Source organism: Doryrhamphus excisus, linkage group LG12 (assembly GCF_037039965.1).
Source record: "Doryrhamphus excisus strain RoL-2023G ecotype Guam linkage group LG12, RoL_Dexc_Guam_v1.1, whole genome shotgun sequence".
NCBI lineage: Eukaryota > Metazoa > Chordata > Actinopteri > Syngnathiformes > Syngnathidae > Doryrhamphus > Doryrhamphus excisus.
In genome coordinates, this window is record NC_136368.1 from 14,415,156 (window position 1) to 14,435,043 (window position 19,888).

Genomic DNA, 19,888 nt, shown 5'->3' on the forward strand with positions numbered 1-19,888 from the left:
CTAAAGACTTCTTCATACCCCCAACCATCCTCAGAGCTGAGCAGACGAGGTCACAGCCAATCGTCACTGACGGAAGCAACCGCACAAGAACCCGAAAGGAAACTTATTATTTACAAAGCCGCGCCTCCAAGCTCATCAGCCTCAAAGTTTGCCTTCACATGATCAGCGTCAACAACAAGCTCCACTGTAGCTGTCAACATTTTCACTTCTGTCTCAATGTCGCTCTTATTTTTTTTTTTTTTACAAGCACCTTATGTAAACATAAGCACATGCACAAAAGACACACACACACACACACACTGCCATGAAAACCGCCCACATGTAACGCACGCCACAATTTCCTTCAGTGCGGGATGCTGGGAAAGCTGTCAGACGCTCACAAAGAGAAGGAGCAAATTTATTTATTTCTCCGAGTTCACAGTAATTACAAGAATTATAGTGGCACTTGGCGGTGACGTCTCTTTATACCATCAGGTGTCAAGGTGAGTACAGAGGAGGCGGCGAGGAAACGCTAGAAACCCGCTCTCTTGTCTCATCTCTCATCAAATTAAATAGGTGAGAACTTTCCCATCACATAACACTGGGAAGTGACTGGCAGAATTATGTATCTTGCAGTTTGACCCATGACCTTGTCTCTCTCACTGTTTTTTGTCTGATTTCTTTTAATATGAATGTTTTTTTTACTAGTGAAAAGCAACCGAAAACTAATATAATGAAGTTTGTCCACTTCTCAGTGTAAGAACACCCTTCTTTTATATTACAAGTCTTTCAAGAGTCCCACGTTGAAGTTTCGCTTCCTGTCTACATTTAAGCACTCGATTAAACATAACTTAGATTACCAAACTAACACCCAGTTAATCCCCCCCCTTCTCCAGGTGACACTTGGGAGAGTCCAATTAAGGTGATCAGGCTGTGGCCTGCACTCACATGGGCTCACCTCCATGTTTGTGCCCCGACCAATCACCTCAAAAAAAAGGAGAAACTGATGAGAAACTAGGAACAAAACCAATGACTTGTAAATGAAAAACTAACTAATTAAACAACTTAAATGGCAACCAAATATAATCAAAGTACTAACCAGAATATATGTAAATTACAAAAGCCAAATATATACACAAATAGAAACCTGACAGTGTGTAGGTGGGGCATACACCTGATCAGTGAGGGAGGATTGGCAGCTCCCTCACACTCAGAATGAACAGGAGGAGTCCTGCTTTCCACTATTCTATGTCCTGTTGTAAGCAGCTATGATGATTGACACACAGACTGACCAATGAAGAGTTGGTAACCTAATCGACCAGTCAGGTATCGCCTGAAATGATTGATATCGAGCATATCCATTGAGGAGCGAGTTACATAAGCAGCCAATGACTGACTTGTAGACTGACCGATTAAATGTGAGGAATGTGACGGACCGATTGAGAACAAACTGTAGACTCCACACCCCACAGGAACACCCACCACCCCTACTACACAGCTTTGTCAGAGATTATTTAATTAAAACTAGAACTAGTGACACCACTGACCAATCACTGGTACTGCATGTAATGACATGTCATGTACTAGACTGACTTGTAAAGCACAACATCTTTGACCAATCATTGGTGTTTTGTGTCATTATTGACATTTAGACTGACCAATGAAGTGTGAGATGTGAGTGACTGATTTGGTGCTGTGTGCAATTTTAACCTGTCGACTGACCAATGAAGAGTAAATCAAGTAACACACAACTCAGACATGTAGACTGACCAATGAGGCATGAGGAACATCACTACCTGATATATAATAACTGACATGTAGATCAGTCAATGACTGAATAGAATTGACTTACTACTGGTAGTGTGTGTAACTGTTGACTTGTGTCATTACTGAAAAACTAATAAAGATGAGGGATCACCTGGATGACATGCAATGATTGACAGATTGACTAACCAATGAAATATAGTAAGTAATACTGCGCTCCCTCATTTAGCGCAAGGGACATGTTCCCAAAATCGCCTTCAGTAAGTGAAATTTGTTAAGTAGCCAACTTCATTTGTTTACAATTATCATACATGTTTTAAGGCTGTAAATTCCCTCACAATACACTTCATTCACTTTTCTCAAACAGGCATAACATTTTCTCACATTTTAAACACTCTCAAAATTGTAAGTAATTGTAATAAGTTGAGTGACTCACGATATTCACTGGTCTGACTGCGCTTCGTCCTGGCACCATTCAGCTGTAGTGTTTTTGTATCCTTGTTAAAACATATTCCTCCTGCCGTCGTCCTCCTCCTTAAACCAAAGATTCATTGAGTCAGTTTAACTTCACGGCTGGCTGAGGGTTCATAATTGCTGGAAAAGACACATAAACCCAAAGACCAGCTGAAGCTGCAGGTCTTCAACAACAATTTATCACCCTAATATACCACAAGGACACAGAACACAATGCGTGTTCATATCCATCCATCCATTTTCTATGCCTCTTATCCCCACTAGGGTGGCAGGTATGCTACAGCCTATCCCAGCTGACTTTGGGTGACAGAAGGGGTACACCCTGGACTAGTCGCCACCCAATCACATTCACTGGTGACCTGTATAGTGACCAATGAGACGTAAGGGACGTCACTACCCAACCACTAGCACTTAATGTCTGACATATAGACTAGCCAATGACTGTATAGAGTTTCTACGATCAAAAAAGGTGGGTAAAAAAAGCCACAACACAAAAAAAAATGCAAAGCAACATCCCTATGTGATGCTTAATTATTAAAAAAAAAAACATAACAGGAGAGCACTATTTTGGTTGAAAGTTACAGGTGTCAAACATTTACTTAGCCCTGGCAGAGGTATTACGCATTCTATTCATGAGCTCTCAGGCTAAAAGCAAACAGGAGAGCTCCATTGAAGGTATTTGTTTCCATTTTGCCAGCTATTTGGCAAAGATGAAGCTGGATAAAAACGTTGACTCGCTCGTGCTGGTGTATCTCTCATCTTCTCCTCTTTGAGTGTAAATAATTCAACAGAGCGAGGAAGGAAGGCCTCTGCAGGGTTCACATCCAGTTTCACCCGCAATAACGCAGAGATGAGACCAACGCAAGCAGGTGCAACACGCTCACACTCGGCTTTCAAGAAAGATACAACACATTTGAAATAAAGCAGACAAAAACATTGGGCTGGTAGCTTGAGGGACAGGTGACATGCAGGTCTGTGAGGCCTTCTCGTGTTGAGAACGAGATGGCGGCTCCGTGTGCGTGACTGCAGGCCTTTATGATAATGAATACTACATCGGGTCTTCCCTTACTAAAACACATCAATAAATAAAACGTCCTCTGTCGTAGATAGCGAGAGAGAGCGAGCGGCTACGCTTCCATTCGCAAACACTTAAGACGAACAATCCACCTGAGACCGACGAGGCAAGGCAGCCTTTCCCCACGATCCATAATTAACCAGGGAAAGTGTAAAGATGTAATTGCTACGCTGTTGATTATCTTGATTACCATTATTAAATACGTTTTTAAAGATACATGACTCTCAGCCATATTTAGAGCACCTAACTTATTCATCAGGCAGCTGTTTGCTCTGCTCACAACTGCACTAGAGCAGTATTGTACCAAGTATTTTCACTGTAAATAAAGACAGCACAGCTAAATTTGAATGACGACAACGTGACATTATTAGACAGTGGAATATACAGTGAAAATTAAACTAACTAGAGTGAAGACCTTTACAATTTTGAATTCCTGAATTTTATCAGTAAAACTAATACATTATTCATTGTGAAATAATGTAGGGGGAAAAAAACCTGACAAAATCAGGGATATGCACCAAAATGTACTTTTGTTGCGCAGTTAAAGTGTGTAATTGTGTGATTCTACACTCCAGCTATTGATGGACGTGATTATGTGCACAAAAGTCATTTTAAAAAATGATGAATTTAAAAAAATCCTATAAAATTATGAAAAAATGTCAATTAGTGTATAGATTTATTGTTTATGTATATTATAATAGTAAATACATGTTTTATATTATATTTATATTGTATAAAAGCATCCATCCATCCATATTCTATGCCGCTCGTCCTCATTAGTGTCACAGCGATGTGCTGGCGAGAGGCGGGGTACAACCTGGACTGGTCACCAGCCAATCACAAGGCACATATAGACAAACAACCATTCACACTCACATTCATACCTATGGACAATTTGGAGTCGTCAATTAACCTAACATACGTACATGTTTCCATGCAGACTCTACATAGAGATCCCCAACGGAGATTCGAAACCAGCTCTTCTGAATCTCCTGACTGTGTGGCCTACATGCTAACCACTAGTCCACCGTGCGGCCCCTGTATAAAAGCATATACATATAAAAAAACCTACAGTATAACAGTGATGAATGTATAGATACAGTTATTTTAAAAGGCACAAACCAGCAGTTTACAATGTTGAGATTTGAGACAATTTTTCCAAATTTATGATACAATTTTTTTTCAAGTTTCACTTTTTGAAAAATATTACAATTGATGTATAAAAATATGGAATACTAATTACAAGCGTTAGGACGGTGGATGACAATTTTCATACATACTCTTTCATTGTAATAATAATTAATTATTTTCATTTGATATTTTTTAATATCACATTTTTTAGTGAGAAAAAAACTCAATACAGGCTGTTTTCTTGCCCATTGAAGGTGCTGAGCATGGGAAATGTGCTTCAGCCAGCATTGTTCTACTGCCCCCCATTGGTGAGAAATCACACTGTCACCAATGAGGTCACAGAGTGCTGATGGGTGCAGCAGGTTAATAGTTCATCTTTGACTAATTAACCACAATATTAAACTGACAGTGACGGTCATTATTAAAAGTATGGAGATGAATCAAAATAGTTCGCTCTTTGTTTTTTTTTTTTTATGTTGCATCACATTGGATTGGTGTTGATTATACCGTATGTCAACAAATCGGGTGCACTTTCAAAACTACCAAAACAGTGAATATCTTTCATCCATCAAGGTCTATTATGTGGGAAATTGTGCAATTATTTTAAGAATAAGTTTCTATAGAACGTTAGCTTAGCCTGTTCCTGCAGTATTATACTCCACAGTCTCCACTTTGCTGCAGCCCCCCCCCCCCTTTTTTTTTTTTGCTGCCTACTGTCATAAACATAAAAACAGAACAAGCTCATTTTTCAAAGTTTTCTTAGCGCATTCTAATGTGCAGCCTCGGAACATGAGGCCACACCCTCGTTTCTGACATTTATGGGAAGTGTGGTCTTGTTTCCGTCACTACAGAAGTCATTACTGTGACTTATATTTGTTGCATGCCTCAGTCAAAGCAAAACCACCACTTTAATTCAATGTAAACTCACCTATAAGCCTGAACTTTCACATGGAACCAGAAACCTTGTGGTGACCAAGTTAAAAGATTGATGTTCCCACAACATATAGGGAACACACACACACACACACACCAAGACACATAACTACCTAAGTTAACCACATCCACTTAAATTCTCATAAATAATTCAATGTGTAACATGAGAAAAACATATAGGTAAGAGTGTAGATTTACAGAATGAAATTAATCCAATTACTTTTAGAATACAAGTTGTAGATATACAACAATAGCTTATATTTTTGCACTTAAAATGTTATTTAAATTTAAAAAAATATATCATTATATTACATTTGGGTACATAGTTGATCCCCGCTATTTGAGGAGTTACATTCAAGGACCACTGGCACATGGCAAAAACTGCAAGTCACTGAGACGCCCCTAAAAAAGTTTATTTTTGACACAAGTCTAGCTCCCCTTTCCCTTCCAAATCATCCTGTGAGTTGACGTTGACATTTTCCGATTTTGAATCAACATTAACAATAACAAATTATTAGACTATGCTCCAGAAGCCTTCTCAGGTCTCAGAAGTGGTTGAACGCAGAACGCAGCCCCGCACACAACGAAAGTTCCTCCTGCACTAAAAGTGCTCCATAGTGTCTGCATGCCCCCCAATCCATACTAAGGCGGTACCCATGCCCAGATTTTGCCCATACTTGCAAGTCCAGCGGGCTGGGACCGGGGATTTAACCGCTGCTAGACGGATGATCACATTGCGAGCCTCGAAAACTCACCACAACCTGCCTGCCAAGTTCTCCCCACAAAAATGCCACCCCCAAAAAGTTCCCCAAATTGGCTGCAATAAGTGAAATCCGCACAGTAGCCAACTATATTATTGTACAGTTATTATACTGTATATTTTTAAGGCTGTAAAACCCCTCCATACACTTTACACATGTTTCTCAGACAGGCATTAACAATTTATCACATTTCCCTTCTTTAAACACTCTCAAAGTTCAAATTTTGTTTGAATCTTGATGTTCAACTTATGAGAATTTAAGTGACTCTCCATTCACTCCTGACCATGGCTTGTCCTGGCGCCGTTGGGCTGTAACGTTTTTGTATCATTGTTAAAAAATATTTTTCCTTGTTGTCCTCAATGAACCAAAGATTCATTTACAGCCGAGTAACTTCTGCCTTCATTCAGTATGTATGATTGCTAGCAGCTAGCAATCATACAACTGGAACACAAAAGATAATGATTGACAATGTTCTACAGCCAATCAGAATGGAGAACACAATGGGCAGGATCTCTCTTAGCCAATCAAGACTGTTGTGGCTCTATATTTAGCCGACTACAAACAAACAGACGGCTGAAACGAGCTGATACGTGTTCAACTGTCACGAGTGGTAGCAAGTAGTAAATACAGGAACACATCCAACAGCCCACCAATGTATCACTCTAATACACTGCAAGGACACCGAACACAATGCTTCATATGCTGTAAAAAAACATGCAAAATTACACTTTAAAAAAAAGTGAATCCCCAAAAGGTGAACCACAACGTAGCGAGAGAACACTGTATAAATTTTTATACTTTTAATTGGAAAGTTCTACTCCTGCAATATGTACTGGGTACCTCATTAATTGACCACATGTGATTTTAAAAGGAGCAAAAAAAAAACCAACTGTTGTTAATTTTAATCACTGATTCCCACGGTCCATCCTCGCATATGATCTCTGACACAGAATGACAATGAAAACAATTATTTAAAAAAAAAACAAAATGAAAGCTTTTAAAAAAAGTGTATAGTTGTCGAAGAGGTCTGATAATGAGCGAACTCAAACCCTCAAAACGTCTGTAAGCTGACTCCACCAACTGTTTGAGATATTCTCTTGATTGAGAACAGATGGAGCGAGAAACATTGTTTTCATTTGCTTAAAGTTAATTATGCGTGTATTATATTCAAATTATTACTTCCAGTCACAGTATTTTAACCACAAACCGTTAATTAGCTTACCTTACGCAGCAACACACCGTAAACACTGTAATTATAGCCAGTGCGTCCCACAAAGAGGACGAGGCGGTAATTGGAGAGAGGGTGTTATTTATGAAATGTGAAAACTCATTACCTATAATTTATTATTTTCGTTTTAACGTTAATAATGATATATCATTCATGAGAAACTGGAAAGGAAAATGTAGCTCTTTGACACACATGGTCATCACTTACTGACGCACAACACATACCGATACTGAATTAGCAGTAAAAGGTGCAACATTTTAAGGTGCATGCAGAGGTAGGTAAAGCTGCTGGATGTTTTTAAATATAGCTACTGCCGACTTTATTATTTATTTCGAACATGTACTTTAAAACACTACAACAAAACAACCAACAATCTTTGGCGCTAATAAAACAAAAATGATATCTGGGTGTTGCCGACAGGGCTACATAAAGCTGCTCATGATGCCTCAAATAAGAAAGTGGAATTAACAACACAAAGAGGTTGCCTACAGCCACAGCTATAAATGCTAACACTACTTGGGATACTATTTTTTCTGACGAAAGATGAGAGTCTAATCTTTCAAAAAATGTTCTGTGTGCCTTGACAAATCAGTCAAAATCATCAAAAATGGTCCGTACCAAGAGGGACGGCTTTTGAAATATGGATTAATTAAAAATTAAATGAGTTAAGTAACTATTAAGAAATAAATGTCCAAGTATTTACAATTTGAAGCAGAGAATACAATGAAAATATGTGAACATGCAGGGGAGCACATTGGCGTGGGGTGGGAAAACTACGGCCCGGGCCACATGTGGCCCACCAAGCGTTTGAATCCGGCCCGCCAGTTGCTTTCTAAGTATTTCAACTTTTAACATACAAACTGGCAACATGACTTGCAAGTCGGATGTCTAATTTAGTATTAAAAACAAAAAAACTAAAATTAAATTACATAGTTTGATGTGGTCTGATTTTAGTACTCCTGAAAAAAGGGACATGATAGCATACAGCTCATAGTATAACACTTTTACAGATAAAATTAGACAAATAATTCACAAATATATAAGCATAAAATAGTTTGTGTGTGTGTTAAATATGTTTCTGGCCCCCCGGACAATTTTGTTAACTCAATGCGGCCCACGAGTCAAAATATTTGCCCAGCCCTGATCTACAGTCTACTGTTTGCAGACTGCCCCGCACAGCTGAGAAAGGACAGGGAAAGTTGGCAGGAAGGTATGGAGTCAAAAACCAGATCATCTGAGGAAGCAATGGAAGATGCAGCCCGGAGAAAGCGAAAGAGAGAAGAAGTCAAGACAGAAGTCTTTGAATGGGGCGGAATTCCTCTCCTCTTCCTCCACGGATCCTCTGGGAGGCGTCAGGAGCCCGCGGAGTGAGCCGAAGGAAGACGCGGGCCTGTCAGGAACAAAGCTTCAAACTCACATGATATGTTTAGCTAAAAGGGCCAAAGAAAAAATGAATCAAAGCTTGGCGGGATCAAAGGGAGCCGACAATAAAGTCAAGGCGGTTGCCATGGGAGCAGCGGGAGATGCATATCATTTATACGTCGCTCTTCTGTCAAAAAGCGGCAGCAGCAGCTAGTTTTGATTGTTGTTGTTAGCCACAAGCTCGGCACGGGTTAAGAGGAGAGGTCGGCGTCGCACTGTGAGAGGAGCGTCGCCGTCGCGTCGCCGCCATGTTTGAAACACCCGAAATGCCTCTGATGTGACACCTCGGAGTCGCGGCGAACACGCGACGAGACGTCAACCCGCTAAACGTCGCGGCGACACAACATGCGGCAAGGCTAAATATTTGTTTTTGTGTCTGCGAGAGGTCAAAGGTCACATTTTGTTTTGGATCCTGATATCAAACGCAAAACCTTGCTAACTACTAACTCTTTTATTTCATCCCGAGACGACGTCAACATGGAAGCATACACGCATTTACACAAGCAGCATCAAGCTTACAAATCGGTGTGGGTGTTCGCCTTGCATTTAAAGATCTACGTACATATTTATAGAATGATATATGTTTGTTTTAACATTTAACATCTTTGTACACATGAATGTATATATCATTTAGTATCCAGTCAAAAGTTTGACACACATTGTCAATCATTAACATAAGTGTCCCAATACTTTTGACAAATACTGTATATTTACACAATTTATTGCTCTATATACAGCTCCATATATGTATTTTTCATGTTTAGAAATGTCTACACATTTACACTTCCTTTAGTCCACTTATATAACTTTTATGAATGCCATTTAAACATTTATTGACTTCTTTGTACGCATTTACAGACCTGTGTGTAAATTTACTGCCGTAGGTTTATACACACATTAACAGACATGGAGTATAAATGAAAAAGACGGCAATAAAGAGCTTTAAAAGTATCCCTATCCCTACCTGACTGACGTGACAGCGAGCATGTTATTTTACATGTAAAAGTGGGTGTTAGCATGAACAAATGTTGCCGTGTGTGTGTGTGAGATGAGACTTGTCGAAAGCGCTCTTTCGCGGCACCCAGGAGAAATCCCAAAAATAACAACAAAGAGTCCTCGGTGGGTCGGATCAAAGTCCCGTCTCCAACCACTTGAGCGGTAACTTTATCTCTCCGAGTGAAGCCTCACACGACGTGAAGGACAATCTTTGTCCCACGTGTGCACGTGTGACCGCCACAAAAAGGACTGTTTTTTAACAGAGTCTTAACGCGTTGTGTTAGCCTTTAGCTTAGCATGACTGACTGGAAATAAAAGGCGAAACTAAAGAACGAGAGGACTAAAGTGGTAGAAAATATAAAATATATTAAAGCACCCCCACCCCTTCCCGTTCTCCCACCGATGTCAAAGCTAAACAAACAGCAGAGAGCAGAGAAAGGATTGCATTGTAATTTCTCACCATTAAAAAGCCCTCAGGTTATTTTTTTGTTTAAACTTTTTTTTTTCCTCTGCCTTGAAACAAATAAATGAAGCACTTTGAACAATTACACGTTTGATGATATGAGATGTGGGCCGACCACTTCCATAAACACACCTTTTCAAAACACACACAAAAACCTGGTACGATCAAAAAGTGTACGCGTTCTTTATGTATTGATATATTTTGCCAAGGTCACTTTATGAGCGATGTTAAAGAAATTGTTTAAAAAAAAAAAGACAAAAGTTAACTTGTCCATCTGTAAACACGATTTTTGTTAGCCAATGTTGCCCCCTAGTGGAGACATGTGAGCTTAACAATCCTCTCAATACTATAGAGGGGGTGTTTTTTTTTTAAAGGGGGGCGCCTTTATTTGAAAAAGAAAATGCAAAAAATATCTTTTAGGTTATTTTAAAAATCTTTTTACACTAATACATCATTCAATTTAATATGAACTAGATTTTTCAATATATCATGTAGTATAGAGTCACAAGCAGGGAACATGGGTGGGAGACCGTCATTTGTAAAAACATTTTTTTGTGGAGAGATTTTAAGAAGACCTAATGAAATGAAAAAAAAAGCAAAAATGAATGACAATTCATTTTACTTAATTACTTTTGAGTCAACTTTAAAAAGTTTTGAAGTTATTGTATTGTAATGCTCCATGTTGTATACCGCTCTCTCATTAAAGTCCACCGTAAACTTCAGCTTTACAGATGCCATTCCAGAAACAGAGGCCACCATTTTTATTCAAGCAACTTTTGAAAATGAAAGCAAAACACTACAGCTCGACATTGTTACTGAATTTTGCCCTCTTGTGGTCAAAAATCAAATCGTGTAAAACTTCGCGACCACAACTTTTCAAACAGCTTTTGTTAAGCGTTACTTAGCACTGTGGATGTTTTTACTGGCTGTCCCACGAGCGGCAAACACAAACAGAACACCAAAAAAATAAAAGTCAAGCAGCCTACAAACATCTGGGAACGTTTTGGCGAAATTGCCACAGAACGACGGCCTTAAATCAGTCACTGTAGTATCAAAGCACTTAACTGGAGAACGATGATTACTTGCAGCTGCCACTTGTCAGGACTGTGCTGGACAAAATGACGGAGGCCTTATCCGACACGTACAGTGTGACCTGAGTTGGACGTCGCCAGATCGTGTTACCATGGTAGGTTTTCAGATATTTTCCTTAAATAATGATGGTCTTTGGTCTCTGGTGATTGACTTGAATGCTTGGATTAGGCGACCTTGGACATACTGTACATGCTTGGACACAAACATGGGAGACCTGGACCATAAGGGACCGCTTTGCCTGTCTCGTTTTTTTTTTTTAAACACACAATGCACAGTAGCAACATCATTGTGACGTGTATGAGAGAAAGATGGAGGGAGGTGAGTAGGTGTGTAGGTAGGGATCTAGGTAGGTAGATGGCCGATTCTCATTGGAGCAGGACAGTGATAGTAATCTGCCACTGGAACTACTTTTCTCCCAGGAGATGATGCTGTGCATTGATGATGCTGATTGTCCATGATGGAAAGGAGCCTACTGTACAATGCTCTGCCCCAGAAGATCATAGAAACCGTTTTACGACTTTCTAATGTTTTTGAACATTGTTAAAGTCCTGAAAACATGAAATAACATTCCTGTAGTCCCCTTTAAAGTCCTATTATTCATTGTTTACAATACATGAAGAACCATGATATAGCGAGAGGGCAATAATCGAATCGCCATATATTCCATTCATTCATTCATTTTCTTCCGCTTATTCTCACGAGGGTCGCGGGGGTGCTGGAGCCTATCCCAGCTGTCTTTGGGCGAGAGGCGGGGTACACCCTGGACTGGTCGCCAGCCAATCACAGGGCACATATAGACAAACAACCATTCACACTCACATTCATACCTATGGACAATTTGGAGTCGCCAATTAACCTTGCATGTTTTTGGAATGTGGGAGGAAACCGGAATACCCGGAGAAAACCCACGCATGCACGGGGAGAACATGCAAACTCCACACAGAGATGACAGAGGGTGGAATTGAACCCAGGTCTCCTAGCTGTCAGGTCTGCGCACTAACCACTCAACCGCCATGCAGCCCGCCATATATTCCAAAAGATCTAATTTTTTTTTGTATGTGCACAAAAGGCCTATCTTTCACAAATACTGTTTTAGTGAGTATTCATCATTCATGATTCAAACTCTATCCACCTCACACATGTAGCATAGCAGGATGCTGATTAGACAGGATTAATACTGGACAGATGTGCCTTAGGTTGGCCACAATGACAGGCCACTCCAAAATGTGCAGTTTAAGTGTATTGGGGGTGGTCCGGAGGTGTCAGAAAACCAGTCAGTATAAAAAATTTAAAAATCCAGAAGATGTCCAATGGGGTGCATTGTGTTTTCTATGCTTTGCATAACCTAAAAGACGCAGATTTCTGTGAACATTGATAATGGTGACACTTCTTCTGCCCAATTAAGGGAATAAAAGGTGTTTTTCAGTTTACAGTTCAGTTTTACAGTTTAAAGGCAATTAAAGCATCCAGAAAGTTCATGGTATGAACCCTGCTCTCCCTCCCAAATCCGTGTTTTCCCAGCAAGTCTGCATACTGGCGCTGCGTCCTCTCCAGGCCCTCAGTGTTGACCAGCATGTTGAGGGATTGCAGTGTAGCGTAAGGGGAATCATCCAACATGGTCTCCGCGATGAGAACTGCGCAGCCTGTACGTTGAGTGCATAGGAAGTCGGACAGTATCTCAGCGTTGCATGTTATATACCTAATTGTGTAAAGTTCACACTCATGGTTTTTCCTTGCCTCTGTTGTCAAACTGCTTTCTAACGTAGGGTTTAGTGTTTCTAGACCTGCTCCATGTCTTCTTTGACTTGTGAATTGTTGACCTGACCTTTGTTGCAGCGGTGGTTGAAGTTACACTTTAACGCAGAGCATCGCATCCAGAAGATTGTCTGTCTGTTTGATGCCCGTGGTGATGAAAGCGTGGCTCTTCAAAAGCAGGCCATATTCGCCAGCGCTCCTCTGCCTGCCCTCGCTCATGCTGAGGGCCTGAAGCAGCCCACGACTCGGCCCTGTTCTATTCTCGTTCAGGAAGATCTCACTGAGCAGGAGTCCGCAACCTGGGCGTACAGATTTTATCGAGGCTTCATAGCCTTAATAAACCAAATCTCAGTTTCATTACCGTATCAGTACAGTCAAACCTCGGTTTCCACTGCAGTTTTCATGTTTGTTTTTTGTAGAACATTTTGCCTCGGTTATCATACAGCATTGCATAACAAACCAGTCAGTTTTCCCTGTAGTGTACTGTGGAGTATAATACTGCAGTAGCACGGCAGCAGGGTAAGCTAGCATTAGTGTGAAGCTGTTTATCCCTGATGGAAACCATCACACTGGGAGCGTGACTTAAGTGTGCATTTTCTGCTTTTGTTGTGGCGTTTACCTGGCGTGCACACATCTGCGATTCTGCCGAGCAGTATGTGAACTTTCTCATCAGACCAGTCATGGAGAATTCTAGCCAGGATGTACAAGTCCGCTTTGGGTAAATCGTCTTTGAAGAAGTCTCCTGTTGGTGTCGTGTGTAAAGAGATGAATTAGGGTACTTGGTGGTTTGTTTGATCGACTTTATGATAACAATTAATACGAATACCTGACACAAACGTGACCCTGTCTTCAGCGCATGGCGGATGGAAATGTTGACTCATTTCGACAACGGATGGTAAGTCAAACACTGTCACACACATCTCAGGGTGAGCTTTGGTGAACTCAGATGCCATGGCACCTGTACAGCCTTACAAAAACAGATGACAATTCAAAATGAGGTCTCACGACTTGTGTTCAAAATGATTCTTGTGAGTATTGAACTTAAAAGTTCCGAGATGTTCACACTGTTACCTCCGAGGTCGCAGGCGGTCTTAAAAGCGGATAAGTCGAAGGCTGTGGCCACCGCTCTTCCACTTACTTTGGCGAGGCTGTGCATGGCCTTCATGAACTTCAATTGGATCTCCTCGCTGCTATAGATTGTGTCCTGGAAAACCAAAAGACACAACATTGTAATCTCTCCCAGGGAGGATGTAGTTTGCTACTTATTGTTATTACAATATTGATTCTGTTGCTGATTTTTTTCCCACTGCCTCAGGCACTCCAAATTTAATTAAATTAACATAACAAATGGCTCAACTTTACCTGAAATAAGACACCGCATTTCTTTCCGAAGGCCTTATGGTGTTGGTGGTTGCCTTCCTTCACAGCGCTGTCCAGGTGGTGGAAGAGTGGCCACACGGTGTCGTTGTAGTGCGCGATATGGCCCAGCAGGGACCACCGAGCGTCAGACAGCAGAAATCGTTTGGCCAGGTCTGTGTTCTCATACACAGGCGCCTCACAGTCTGGAAGTAGAAAATAAAACATGAGGACAATAAAAAGATACTTGATTTGGGGAAGATGAGAGGAAAAAAATCTGACAAACTTTGAGTCTTGAGCAAATTTAGCGAGACACATGCTTCCAACAGACACTGCATTCCCTTTATGGAGGTTTTCAGCTCGTGGGCCACCTGAGCTGCATCAAGAGCCGGCTTGCGCTGGAGCAAGTCAAATATGCCCAAGCTGGAGGCAGTAAACAGCGCCTGAAAGCATTTTGGACAGCATGTCATCAAAGACCACCCTCAGGCATGATCATCCTGGTGTCAGAGGCAACAAAAGACATCATTATGCTGGAGCCTACAGCGCCATGGGAATAACGTGTGGAGGAGGCGTTTGAATGGAAAAAAGGAAAGTGCGACAGCCTAGTCAGCGATTGCCACAGAAGAGGCTGAAAGGCAAGGTGCTGGCCAGTGGAAGTCGGATGCATACTAACTGCACTGGCCCCACAGCATGATGGAAACACCACCAAATGTTACTGTGGGTAGCAAGTGTCTTGGAATGCTGTGTTCTTCATCCGCCATGCATACTGCCCCATGTTATGTCCAAATAACTCCATTTTAGTTTCATCAGTCCACCGCATCTTATTCCAAAGTGAAGCTGGCTTGTCCAATTGTGCTTTCGTATACCTCACGCGACTATGTAGGCCTTGGGACAGGGGTGCCCAAACTTTTTCATACCACTGTAGTAGTACATTTTAGGTTAATCTTAAAATGTATGAAATATCCCTAATTCCTTGTGAGTAGTACATAAAGTCTCATAGTCTCAATTCACAATCAGGTAAATAATATTCAATTAACCACAAAAGAACACAATACAATTTTTCCCCATCAATGTGTCTCCCAAGCGTGTGGCAGACTCTTCAGATGGCACGCAAGTCAAGACTATTATGACCACTGACTTAAGACTAAAACAGAACTTAACATCGCCATTGCAGGAACAGAATTCACTCAGGACACACATGTAACACTGAAATAATCTCCGCTTACCTTTGAGGCTTTGAATCCATCAATCAGTTGAATGATTCTCTGCAAGTCCTCTCTGGCTTCTTCACTGTCCTCACACTCTCTCTGGTGGATCTCATTTATTAACTGCCCCCTGCTGGTGGTCAATGGTAGTGTTTCCTCAGAGTGTCTGACCTCTGCATGCCCAGACTCACCGCATGCAGTTTGTGCCGTGTGTGTCGCTGATGGGGTAAGTGGAGGAGGAGTTGATACTGAACAGGGGGCAGCATCGCCATGGCAAGAACCGTGTTGGCCATCGGAGGAAGAGGGAGGGCAGTTGTAAATGATGTCCAGCTGTTTGCAGAAGTGGTTGAGGGGGAAGCCCACAACGTTAAGGAAGTCTCCATGCACGTACTCCACCAACATGCCGCCTAGCGCCTGGATGCCATAGCCGCCTGCCTTGTCCCTAATACAGATACACACACCTTCAATCAATATGAAAGTACTTAAAAGAAAACTGCACTTTTTGGAAAATTGCTTTGCTTGAACACACGTCTTTCTCTTTTCTATGCAATCTAAAGATTTTTTAAAAAGTGCAGTTTACCTTCAGATAATAATTTGTGAAATCTAATCCCAATTACCGTAATTTCCAATGTATAAGACGCCGGATGTTATCGCCAGGAAAGGCATTTAGTGCAGATTTAAATGATCTCACAATAAACAATAATAATAACAACACAGATTACTGTTGGGGCCATAACCCGTGACAAACTAAAACTCAACTCTGACAGTACGTCGTCACCTCCTGTCCTCACACACAAGCAGGGGTTCTTCATCTTAAATGCTTTATTTACTTTAACTATGTCTTCTATATTGGTTAGTACGAGTATAAAGACCTTTAAAGGCACCACTACAATACACTACAATACAATACACAGCCACCACAGGAAGTACTCTGTCCAGTAAAAAAACAAGAAACTCCTAACATTTGATTTTATGTTATCTTTGACTAAGATGTTTTATTTCGGTAAGAGCCTAAAATTGTCTCTTCTGTCAAATGCCAACAAGGCTAAAGTTCGTCTAAACAGACATAAAAAAACAGCTCAAAGTCCAAAAGTGTCACGCGATTGCATGACCTCTTCCCTCTGCTCATCAACACTCACATGGGTTCACCGCTGTCGATGTACTCCCACAGCATGTCCTCAGAAAGGTCTGCAAACTTAACCTTTGTTTCTTCATAGAAGTCCACTATCTGGTAATCCACCTCCTCATCTGGGATAAAAAAAAGTGCCAATTTTAGATTTGTGTTTAAAGTGCCAAAAAGTCTGATGCAACCCCACTTACTTTCATTCTCATGGCAGAGGACAATGGCGACCCCTGTGAAGACACTGTGCTCTTTACCACTCAAACTGCAGTAGAACAGAGGAGAAACCGTTACTAATCCATCCATCCATATAGCTGTTAACCATCTAGGCTATCTATAAATCAACTCGACCTTGACAGCATCCTGTATGCATCTTGCTTGTCTCGTGGCTTCTCCAATATCATTCCATCTACAGTCTACACACATTTATGGCAGAGGTGTAAACAAATAACGTGAAATAAAACAGCATAATATGATGCATTATTGCACAATAACCATAATTACCACGATGGTGTCAGCTCCAATCACAATGTCTGGCATCTTTCGGTGGTTCTAAAACAGACAAAATTCATGTTACTCCATATCGGGGATTAAAAAAATATATATATAGTATATATATAACCTGTCTTTCAATATTTTTCTTTGATATCAGGGGTTTACAAAAAATTATAACATTGCAGAAACAACAATGAAAAACATTTTTAGCTAATTAACTAACAACTTTTAGCTAATTTTAGGGTGCTGATTTAAAAAATGGCATTACTTTTGTTGTAATGGGTCACATTTTTTTTTGAACTGCGATCTGTTTTATTCTTGAATGCTGAAATTAATACATTAATGTGAAGCAGTGAAGACAAAAGCAGGAAGTAACTTCCCCCCCTCCCCATCACTGTGCTCTGGTCTCTCTGCTGGCTGCTCATAGTGCTCAATGTAAGTCATGCTGTGCAAGGCCATTTTCACATTTTCATTTCTGAGTTACCACTGTTGGAAAATGGTTTTGTTTCCTGTCAAACAAGTATCTACATGGGAGTTACTGGTCTCAAAAGTTACCTTAGTTAAAGATGGAGGGGGAGAAAAAATTGTCCTAATGGTCTTAAATTGAAGAATCAATGGCGCCATGTGCTGTTGTGAAATGCCAATTACAGAACATTTCTTAGAAGATATACAGACATTTCTGTATGCATTGTAAATCGGAAGGCGTGTGTGTATCTGCAAGGTGGAATATTTTTCCTATAGGTCGCATGACAGTGGTATGCCTGGGGCAAAAGACACATAACAGTTTTTCATTGTTATAAAATTGCTTTTTTGTACTTGAACATTGTTCTGTTTTTGTACTTGTATGATACGTACATCCTTCAGTCACTATGAGGAAATCTACACTTCTACACTCCACAACAATACACAAATGGTCAGTTAACTCACACAGGGCATCCTCCGCGTCACCTCCAGAGCCTTCTGCTTGGCCGTCTCCACTGCATACTCTTGTGGCGCTTTGAAAAGTCGCTTGTCAAGAGTTTCTTTGAAACAGGATGGCACCACCTCAAAGCGCATGCCCTGCCACAAAGGAGAAAACACTAACTTTTGTATTTTGTATATTTTGTGGCGTATTCCAGACACTTACAGCATTACGGAGGATCTCCAGCCGTCGTGGAGATGAGCTCGCCAGCACAACCAGTTTACCGGCCAGCTTGGAGATGACAGGGTTCATCACCATGTTGGTATTCTAGTCGCCTCACTGCCCTTAAAGAGGTAAATGAACATGACAATATGTCATCAAATATATAAATATCACACATTTTGGCTTTACAAATATAACCATATGTATGTATATAATGTGTTTATTCTAGTGCTTGTAGATAGCTGTGGTATAAAACGAGATAAAAATTAAAAACAGCTCCAATACTGCATTGCAAAATACACGAGTAAAAAGGTCATAGTTTCGTAATTTGCGGTTATTTTGCTCAGAGTTTTTTTTTTCCCGAAAACATAACATGTATCTCTGACGCCTTTATTACGCGTAAAATATATAGCACAAATTTATTTGGCTTACAACGAAAACTTTAGTCATCTTAGATGCCAATATCGGCTAACATGTCACTTTATAGACTTCATACTCACCGACAAAAAAATATTTTAAGCTCCTTTTGAGTTGTATAGATGGTAGCACGACCGTGCAAAAGCAAAATATATTATTTTCTAGCTAAGTGCACTACTATTAGCTAAATAAATGGACAAGAACGTTTAACACTTACCGAGAACCACACAGGAAGTGAACTGCTTGTTCCACACGGACGCATTTGTGATGACGTAACGCGACGAACGGATTGACCAATCAGACAGTAAGAACGGCGACAGAAAAAAAACACTTCATAAATATACATTACATATTCATATTCAAACTCATCATTAACTTACATTTCTTCAGATTGGGTATATAGTACATGTTGTACAGGAAGTAAAGATATGTATTAGCAATTGACTCTGCTGCTTCCTACTCCTTTTGAAAGCTCCATGTTGAAGTGTGAATTGTAACATGAAGTTCCAATGTAACTTGTATGCATGTTCCAAACGAAAACAGACCAAGGCAAGTTTTTCAATACAAAATAATGTAAACTTTTTAACATGTGCACAGTTTTATATTGAATATATATATATATATATATATATATATGAAATGACAAAATTAACATTTTGCACAATTTTACTTGGAGGCGACACCCTTGGCAAACATGGGGAAGGTTGGTGGTGTTTGGAAACAAGTTTGTTTTACATTTTCACACCACCTTCTGCTTGCCTTAAAGGGATAGTTTTTTGACATTTTTTGATTTTTGACAGGAAGTCGAATGACATTACTATCAGTGTACAGCGTAGTGCACCAAAAATGACTTTTCTACTTTGTAGAGGAAAGTAGTTTCAGCTAGTTTCCTCTACTTTTTTTTTAAATTTTATCCATCATCCACAATCCTTATGTGAAACATGAACGCATATTTCTTTCCCTTTACTGTGCATTACACGAGAGAACAAGTTAATATGAGCTAGCTAACAAGGGACGTCAATAGGACAACTATTTCAACTATGAAGCCTTGAATTTTATATACTTATGTACTACTACTATTTACTATGAAATTATTTTC

At 40.3% G+C, this 19,888-nt stretch overlaps 1 protein-coding gene and 1 long non-coding RNA gene across 4 annotated transcripts; both read right to left on the bottom strand.

The window, feature by feature from the left end:
- Nucleotides 1-225: 225 nt before the first annotated feature.
- On the bottom strand, nt 226-9,971 carry LOC144901527 (uncharacterized). Its single transcript, XR_013629566.1, has 3 exons — nt 9,732-9,971; nt 2,180-2,277; nt 226-964 (listed from the first exon to the last, which is right to left on the bottom strand). It is a non-coding gene; the product is annotated as an uncharacterized LOC144901527 (long non-coding RNA).
- A 2,785-nt stretch (nt 9,972-12,756) lies between these two features.
- asmtl (acetylserotonin O-methyltransferase-like) lies at nt 12,757-19,047 on the bottom strand. Of its 3 annotated transcripts, XM_078795251.1 has the most exons (15): nt 19,007-19,047; nt 18,376-18,494; nt 18,177-18,308; nt 17,259-17,306; nt 17,106-17,170; nt 16,955-17,019; nt 16,774-16,882; nt 15,656-16,076; nt 14,716-14,872; nt 14,436-14,635; nt 14,145-14,277; nt 13,900-14,040; nt 13,693-13,815; nt 13,144-13,372; nt 12,757-12,961 (listed from the first exon to the last, which is right to left on the bottom strand). In XM_078795251.1, exons 2-14 carry the CDS (start codon nt 18,466-18,468, stop codon nt 13,167-13,169), a joined length of 1,893 nt encoding a protein of 630 aa, XP_078651377.1. In that variant the 5' UTR covers nt 18,469-18,494; nt 19,007-19,047; the 3' UTR covers nt 12,757-12,961; nt 13,144-13,166. The 3 variants fall into 3 exon arrangements, with proteins under 3 accessions (XP_078651377.1, XP_078651378.1, XP_057937078.2); XM_078795252.1 differs by lacking the exon at nt 13,144-13,372; XM_058081095.2 differs by having other exon boundaries at nt 12,757-13,372.
- Nucleotides 19,048-19,888: the final 841 nt, after the last annotated feature.